A 9690-nucleotide genomic window follows, 5' to 3' on the forward strand; every position below is an offset into this window, starting at 1 on the left:
ATAATATATTAAAATTTAGCAGATAGAACGACCCATTAACATTATATAAGATTTTCGAACGTTTAAAGTTTGTTGTCTCTTTCAGTTTCTTAGTAGGTACCAATCTAAAAGGTATTTATAGATACTTTTTAGATTGGTACTTGATACGAGAAAGTTTGGTCATAGTATTTATACATTTTCAATAAAATTAATTAATTACATGTGTTAATGTTACATTTTACTTCCAGATCGAAGGACGGATCAGTCGGCAAATGAGGTAATTGTGACCGGAGACGACATAATAGAGTCAGCGTATGACATTTCTTTGCGAATCGTCGAGAGATCACGCGAGGAAATGAATACATCGCCGAGGAATATATTGAGGCGATACATTGCCGTTTTTAATAGGAGACGATTGAATTTTGATCTACCCGAAGATTCAGATTAAAGTTTACCAGTGAAATGAATAGGAAGAGCAAAGAGATGTTATTGATGGGTCCAGCGGTCCCATTGCTAGTTTTAACAAGAAACAATTGAATTGCGATGGATCGAAGACTGTGATTAAGTTTATTAGTGGTTTAAAGTGATATAGTACGATGCGAACAGTCAATAAGACATTATATATAGATATTTATTTATAATTTGTAGATATATTTGATGATGTGATAAATGTAAATATTTGTAACATATAAAATATAATTATGTTATAGCGCAATAAAGTATAATACTCTATCTAATAGTTTATTATTTTATTACTTAAGAGCCTGCTCAATTTTTAAGTGATCTGCATGAGGATAATATTGTTAGGTACCTGTATTATTTTCAAAAATTCTATTTACCCGGCCGAAGTCGAGCCGAATTATTAGGAATAAATAAATTGCAAAACTGTTTTCTAACAAAATTAGCTATATATGCAAATACATATGATTATGGATTTATGTGCAATTCGTTCGCTGTTACTGCCATAAATCTGGAATAGAATGGGTACGTGTGGCATCAATCTACACAGGGCACCGGGTAAGCTTATATTAAAAATATATTTTTTTCAATTCTACACATATCAACAAATTCAACTATATTTATGTATAATTTAATACTCAAATAGATGTATTACAACATATCGTTACGTTTAATATCCCGACAATCAGAACAAACCTAGCGAGACCTACCTAACCTAACGAGAAAACAATCGCCAATGACGTAAGTTGATGAAAGGAGCAGCCGATTTCTATACAAGAGACATTGTATAGACAATACGGTGTCTATTGTATGTATATTGTGAGTGTAATAAACAGCGGAAGAAAATCTATTGTGTCGTCCTTTACACCCCTTATACAATATTATGTATTGTAGCTATTTATAACAAAAATTACCTTTGCCTACAGGTACGGCTGGATCTTAAGAATACACTTACAATTTTTATTAGCTGTTTTTATTATTATTACACAAACATTGAGTACGTTTCTTGAAAGTTAGTATTGTCAAATAAATTCGTTTTCACAGCTATTTCAATGTATAATAGCGGCTGCCCTTTTAGAAATATTGAAAGATAAATATTAAGCCATTGTGTTAACGAAACCCATAGTTATCTCTCTAAAAGGCGTGGAGATAGTCTAAAAGGATTGTTGGCTAATGCAATTAGGTATAGAGACATATTACTTTCTATCTTGGTGTTAACGCATGAATAGTAAAATGGGCAAAGGGATAAAATAATATTATTACGTACAACGGTGTTATTTACGAGTTGACGATCAATATCTATCTAAAAACAACTATCTCAACCTATCACTGGTGCCCCGCCAACATATACCGATTGTGCAGGCGGGATCACATTCCATAATCATCCATAAAATAGAGGACACCCATAGTACCCAATTTGTCTATGTAGGTACATATATATGTTATGTCCAGCGCCTTGTCTGCAAACTATAGTGTATATAGACAAGTATAAATATGCCTCTACACTACATCTGCTCTTTGTAGGTAGAGACATATTTATGCTTGTCGACTTTTTTAACCGAAACTGCATTACATATTTTTACCTACTCAATTTATATTTTACACTTGTCATAATCTAAGTAATAAACAATCTTATACTTAATGCTTAGGTGCGTCATCATTATATCAGTCTTAAACTGTCCATTGCTGACCTCCACATGATTCCCCCCGGAAACTATAGTGATTAATTTTAGTGGAATTTGCCACGATTGGCTAACTGACATGCTTTTTCATCCTCACTTATCATCCCTCACTGGTGTAGTGGTACTGGTGGTGGATACAGTTCACTACCGAATTGGAAAAAGATGGATAGTTATGGTTTCTAGATGTTAGAGTCATTAGCGAACTAAGTGAAAAAGTCTATATCACTTTCTCTCTCTTTCTCTCTGAAAAATCAGTGAATATGTGAGCTATATATTATTTTCGAAATTTTTATTCATCCATCGAAACCATGCCGGATCACTAGGATCAAATAAATTCTAAAACTGCGCTTTTCGAAAAAATAAGACACATTATTAATAAATACATAATTAAAACACCTATAAATAAATACCATCTTATACCTATCTATTAATGCAGTTCATATACCACTGAAATGCATATTTTGTTGCTCTATATAAGTAAACTTATCGAGAGGATAAAGTATAAAATAACATTTTAGAGAGAGAAAGAGAAATAATGGCAAATACAAGATGGCGGCCGCGTGGGCCGGGTCAATAAAGAATTGTCTAACGCCCACCGTAGAATATGGGCGTAGCTTTATACTATGCGCAAATAACTACTAGTTTGAGAAAATAATCATCAATATACTAATATACTAATGATAGGAGAAGGATACAGTATTGATCTTAAACAACCTACTTATTTTATTTTTATAACTAAAATGTTTGTCCACTTTACGAAACAACTGCCTAAACCTTGGTGTGACATAAGTACCTAATAATAATTAATCTACATCTACACTAATATTATAAAGAGGAAAGAGTTGTATTTTTGTGTGTATATTTGTAATAAATAAACTCAAAAACTTCTTCACCGATTTCAAAAATTCTTTAGAAAGCTACATTCACCCTGAGTAACATAGGCTATATTTATTGCTAGAAAAGATTAGGGATCCTTACTAAAACTTTAGTAACCTAACTCAAGGTGTAAAAAATGCTATAAAATATATATCGTCACGTGCGCTGCGGAAACTATTGGTGATAGAACAAAAGTATGTTTTACAATATTGAAGAAAACATCAATAACTACAAAAAACTTCGCGATACTATATGTTTAACTATTATCGTTATGTCACAACAACCACTTTTTAGATTTTAAAAGTTGATAGAAATACCGACCAAAATTACACCATGTTATTCATAAGTGCTTTTGTTTAAATCCTTATTTAAATAAATCATATTGTTTTCAAAACTGTTACAATTTATGTAGATTACTTTTTGAATTGTTCAAATCGGCTATTCCATTCAATAGATATTGCGAACTTAGTGATTCATAGAAATAGAAAAAATAACGCTGTCACGTTGTACATGTTATTCATACCTATTTTAGCGGTGCGGAAGAGGGGCAGGTGGGGGCAGGCACATCTATGAAACAGGTAGCTAGGTAGGTACAGATAAAAATGTGAAATGTTTTAAAAATGTCCATCTGTGCGAAGCCGGGACGGGCCGCTAGTAAGTAATAAAAGCGCAGGTAGAGTTACCATTCCATCGTCACCCATTAAAAAAAACTACCTACCGTGGCAAATACTGGCAAAATCCCCCAAACGGTAAAATGTAATAAGGAGCGGCCCCATTCTTTATAGCAGTCTATGGGAGGCCTATGTTGTACAGTGGACAAATAACGGCTAATTTGATGATAATGAATAATAGGTATAAAGATTCCATGATACCTGTCTGGTACAGAACCTTAAAAATATAGTAACTGCCCATAACTGATCATTTTTGAAGCTTTTAATTTTGATTCCTCTCCAAACTACATATTTCATTACTGTGCGGCATCCACTAGGAAAGAAATTGCCTTCGGATTGTCAGATAACAGATTCGAAGGTACTTTCGTTTTGGTGGTAGAAATGCAGTAACAATTTTATCCTCATGCAGATCACCCAAAATTTAAGCAGGCTCTTAAATAATTAAATAATAAATTATTAGATAGAATATTAAGTAATAGGTAAACAGTAGGTGTTGCTGTTTCGGTTTTATGTCAGTGAAATTATATGGTATGGAGGCACATTTATGCTTGTGACATAACACCATAATTTTCAACAAATACAAGGAACAACCGTGCTCTTCATGTCTACTTCTTGGCGACGGTTATCAACTACCATTGAATGGCTGCCCATCCCTCACCAACACCAGGCGGAGGCGCATTCATTTTCAAATTCGTGGAACCACAAAGTAAAAATAATAGTAGACAAAAACTGATGCAGATATTGGTCGCAGCTTATTTTATATATATAATAATTTGCATAAAAAGAAATAATGTAAACAACACCATTGTACAAATAATATTATTGTTATAGTAGTGCGTTATCACCAACATACCTACTAATAGTACGAATGAATGATTCATTGAATTTTATTGCTAAAATGTGATACAATAAGGTCGTATGGTAATATTACAATGGTTTCACACATTTTGTCATTACTGACGTGCAACAGTCATTATTACAAAATAATGCTTCAATGTGTATTAATATAAATGCTTATGTTAATTAATGTGGGACTATAAATTCATTAGCCATCAATCCCTTTCCCGTGGGGAAGGAATTGTTAATAATGGGAAGATTAATAATAGAGAGCCCGTCGTGACGAATCCAACAAAACTTAGCCATGATTTTTTCCAGGGAACCCACGTGGAGGTCGACCTGATAGAATATTGCTAGTAATGGGGCTGTCGGACCCTATTACAACTGCTTTCCCCCTACATAGATAGATACTCTTTATTGTTTTTTTTTTAATAATCTCTTCTTTACACTATTCTTTTCCATCCTTCAACCCCCGATTACCTCAAAATGTGCTTTGAGTTTCATGTCGATTCTCAGGGTCGTACATTGCGCAGCGCGAGATCCCTTTGTTTAGTAACTCCTATTCATTCTTCTAAATTCCATTCCTATTCTTTCATTATCCAAGCTATCCGCCTCTGGAACTCCTTACCTCTTTCTATTAGATCAGCGCAATCTATTGCCTCGTTCAAGAGGCAGGTAAAATCTCATTACCTATCTCTCTAATTTGCTTTGACGTTTACTATGTGTGATTTATCTTGATCTATTTAGTATATTTATGTTTATGTATTATTATTTATATTATATATGTATGTTTATGTATTGCAATCTTATTTTATATTTAGAATATTTTGCATTTTGTTTGATTCCTTTTATGCATTTACTGTATCTGACTTGCGCCATCTACCTTTCTCTCTGTACTTATCCATTCTTTATGCCAGGTTGTCTGTAAGAGATTGCTTTTAGCGATAAGGCCGCCTTTTGTATATGCACATTCTGTATAAATACTCCTTGTATACATCTCTACTGTGCGCAATAAAGAGTTTATTATTACATATTATTTTTCGATATTTCCAGGTACGAGTATAAAAGGGTCTGTACCTGTGACGGTAAAGTCATTCGGAAGTAGTAACTAGCGAGGAGTGTACGTTTGGTTTCTAGTGTTCGTTTATTATTTTAAATATTATCTACTGATATCGCGATAATAATAACAATATTTGTGAGCAGTGACTGTGTTTGAGTGCGCGTATTAATTTCTATTTGACAATAATTTTTTTCTCTTCCCCCGTTTGGGAAAATCATTAACGCGGTGAAGATAGTTAACGGCTGAGATTTCTTAAGGTAAATATACTCTTAATATTAATTATATTTTTTAGAATTATTGCAACTTTTAAAGTATCGTCTGAGTTGTTGTATGTGTATGTGATCTTTTATTAATAGTTTAAAACAGATGGCATTCAATCGCTTGCTCTTGTACACATTCGAAAACTTTCTCAACTTTATTCTTATTAATTGATTCCTTATTTTGTTGTGAAGAGCAATGGAGAGAGCGATAACACCAGAGAGCAAGCGCCGCGTTCGCGCAACCCTGGACGAGATCTCCGCACGCCTGGATCGCCTCCATTCTGAGGTCTTAGTGCCGCTCTTGAATGCGAGGGATCGCAGGTCAACTTCCACGCCCAGCCATCAGAGCCGGGCCTCCTCGCCCCGCAATGAAACAGTTAACCAGCAGAGAGGTGAGCAGATTTGTAATGAACAAAAGAAATAAATTTTGCCTCTTGCCATACCTGATTCATATAACAAATTATAAACTATGTACCTCCTAGACTTTTTAAGTTGTAACTGTTGTTATTTTGGGAAGTTTCTTTTTATAAAATCTCAAAACCTATGCTAGTTAAAATACCGTTCTATTTATTATTTTAAATGTGTTTTATTCTTTTTAAATTGAAAAGGTTTACTGCTGTGTTGGTCCCACACGAATATTATTAAGAATAAATTCATTGTTTATATTTGCGTTAGATTTTCCAGTATAATTTATCGTTTCTCGTTTTATTGTTAATGCCTATTGTTGTATTATATGGCAATTGTTGTATAATTAACATTCTTTGAATTCAGGTCGTGAATGTCTTCATATCTCGAGGTCGCCGGAAAATGAATTAACAAGAAATTCCACGACTGTCGACGACGTTGAAATATTTGGGTGGACCTCACCTCTTCCACCGCCGTCAACAAACTCGGTCTGCTTTTCTCCGCCCACTTCAACAGCCACTTCAGAATCTAGCCCACGGAAACGCGTGCGCTCTGAATCTATTGATTCAGACTGGACATCAGAGGGGACAGACTTCAGTGATACTAGTGAATCGCAAGATATTAGCACAAATTGGCAAATTGACTCAACACCGCCAAATAAAAAACCAAGACTGGAGAAAGCAATAAAATATAATGGACCTTTAGATGTTGCCCTGAAAGATTTGAGGCCGAATCAACTGATTGATATAATTAAATCTGTCATGGACAAACATCCAGACATCGAGGACGAGGTCAGAACAAATATGCCGGCCCCAGACTTGTTGCCGCTCGAGGAAAGGTTTTTCCATTTAAGATGGAATATTGTGAAATTGTTGTCAACACCGGGAATGAATTTTGAATACGGTTCGCTGGCTTACTTTTACGCACGTAGCCACTTAGAAGCTTTCAACAAGTATTTAGTGGAACAGGGGAAAGTCCTGTTGGATTCTCAACAATGGAAGTCTGTTATTGAATATGTGTTGTTAGCCTGGAAATATGTTAGAGCTATATCTATATGTGATCGTCACATACATATTCCCTACAGAGCGCTGTGCTTCGAAAGGCTGTCTGCTTTTTGCATGACGGCTCTCGAAAAAGGATATTTTGATAGGGATCTATTGATTGATACTCAATATGAGCTACAACGCATGATTGTTGATTGTGAAGACATCGAATCATGTATAGAGAAAATTGAAGAAGAACTCTCGTATTTGTGATTACTATTGTACCTAATGTTTAAGGAATTGCTTTTTATATTTGTCTATTAGTATTTGTAATTTTTTTATTTTTTATTTGTATGTATTAATTTGTATCAAATATGATGATTTTTTTGTAATTTATATCTCTTCATTTTTTGTATTAGTAATAGATAGTAGGAATAAAGGCCTTGTATTACTTTGCATTTGATGTAATACTTGTATTAGTTTTATTACAATGTAGTTGTGAAAAATGCCAAAAGTATTATTTTGTATGTAAGAGTAATGATTTTTGTAAACTCTACAAATGTATGTAAGTACATGAGTGTATATATTTCGAGAGTTACTATTATAATTAGACAAGACTGATATAAAATAAAATACTTAAAGAAAATTTAAATGAACTGTAATTAGGAAGTCACCTATGAAAATATTTTTGGCTAGCTAGATCTCGACAATTGTAATATTTAAGATTTGTGTTTTTATGTCAATATGTCAAATAATAATTTAAAGGTCTCTCATCGCAAAGAGAACACAGTATTGTAATAGAAACATAAGGGTAGAATTAAACATTAAAGAAAATATATTTAACAAATGTTTTTTTTTATTTTAATTACTTATTTATTACCTTATTTAATAACTTGTTTATTTACTTATGTATTTGTTTACTTATTTATTTAATTAGGTCTTTATTTAATCTTTTTAATTTAAATAATATTATTGAACAAAGAGAAATAATAGCATATTCAAAAAGGCGACCGCGTGCGCCGGGCCAATCAAGAATTGTCTAACGCCCACCGCAGACTATGGGCGTAGCTTTATACCTATGCGCAAATAACTACAAGTTTGAGAAAATAATCAGCAATAAAATATACCAATGAAAGAATAGAGTATTGATCTTAACCAAATTACCCACAAATTCTTTTTTAACTTATTTTATTTTTATAATTAAAATGTTTGTCCACTTCACGAAACAACTGCCTAAATTTTGGCGTTGACATAAGTACCTAATAATAACTAATCTACATCTACACTTTTATAAAGAAGAAAGATTTGTATTTTTGTGTAAAAATGTAAAATGTTTTAAAAATGTCCACTCGCCGAGAGCGGGCATAGGTACTTTGATTTTAAGGTTTCATGAACTACAAAGTGAAGACAGCTTTAAAGACGAGCCTTGTACCTACACTTAAAAATGAATATGACTATTATTAAAATAAAAGTTTCAGATAGATATTGGTCGTCAACTCGTAAAACAAAAACAACTCGTAATGTAAACAACAACGTTGTGTAATAACATAATAATGTTATTTTATTTGCCCATTTTAAGTTTCGTTATCACAATGGCTTAATAATAACCTTTCAATAAACAAAAAGGGCAGCCGCTATTATACATTGAAATAGCTATGAGCTTTCAAGAAACGTACTCAGTGTTGGTGTCATAATAATAACAATGGCTCATAAAATTATGAGTAGGTATATTCTTAAGGTCCAGCCGTACCTGTTGACACTGTATTGTCTATACAATGTCTCTTGTATAGAAATCGGTTGCTCCATTCAACGACTTACGTCATTGACGATTATTTTCTCCAACGTCTTTGTGTATCGAATAGTGCAAAGCTCTGCTTTTTACATTTATCGCAATTTAATAGTTTCTTATAAAACTAGCAATGGGGCCTCTGAATCCCATCAATAAACATCTTTTTGCTCTTCCTACATATTGTCCTCATTTTACTGGTAAACTTTAATCAGAATCTTTGGGTACATCAAAATTTAATCGTCTCTTATTAAAAACGGCAATGTATCGCCTCAATACATTCCTCGGCGACGTATTAATTTCCTCGCGTGATCTCTCGACGATTCGCAAAGAAATGTCATACGCTGAATCTATTATGTCGTCTCCAGTCACAATTACCTCATTTGCCGACTAGTCCGTCTTTCGATCTGGAAGTAAAATACACATGTAATTGATTAATTTTATTGAAAATGTATAAATACTATAACTAACCAAAATTACTCGTATTTTTAGATACTTCTTAATTGGTACCTACTAAGAAACTGAAAGAGAAAAACAAACAGGGAACTCAATACGAACGAGGGAATAGACATTGTACGGTCAATACTTTAGACTTTGGAAAAATCTTATACAACGTTACTAGCTTGCCCTAACATTAGTCGTTTACAGTAAATAGTACATTTACTCTAAAGGATTTTATGGACAATGCAATT

General features: G+C 33.3%; 1 protein-coding gene across 1 annotated transcript; it reads left to right on the top strand.

The window, feature by feature from the left end:
* The first annotated feature begins 5614 nt into the window (after positions 1 to 5614).
* LOC128200996 (uncharacterized) lies at positions 5615 to 7485 on the top strand. The gene is made up of 3 exons (XM_052896421.1): positions 5615 to 5821; positions 6017 to 6216; positions 6596 to 7485. Exons 2-3 carry the CDS (start codon positions 6021 to 6023, stop codon positions 7483 to 7485), a joined length of 1086 nt encoding a protein of 361 aa, XP_052752381.1. The 5' UTR covers positions 5615 to 5821; positions 6017 to 6020.
* Positions 7486 to 9690: the final 2205 nt, after the last annotated feature.

Source organism: Galleria mellonella, unplaced genomic scaffold (assembly GCF_026898425.1).
Source record: "Galleria mellonella isolate WM207_F2 unplaced genomic scaffold, CSIRO_AGI_GalMel_v1 utg328, whole genome shotgun sequence".
NCBI lineage: Eukaryota > Metazoa > Arthropoda > Insecta > Lepidoptera > Pyralidae > Galleria > Galleria mellonella.

What these genes read in the sequence shown, in the direction of transcription:
- LOC128200996 (XM_052896421.1), top strand. Translation starts at nt 6,021, where the DNA reads ATGGAGAGAGCGATAACACCAGAGAGCAAGCGCCGCGTTCGCGCAACC. An exon ending in AACAGTTAACCAGCAGAGAG is followed by an intron (nt 6,217 to 6,595) that starts GTGAGCAGATTT and finishes CTTTGAATTCAG; the next exon opens with GTCGTGAATGTCTTCATATC.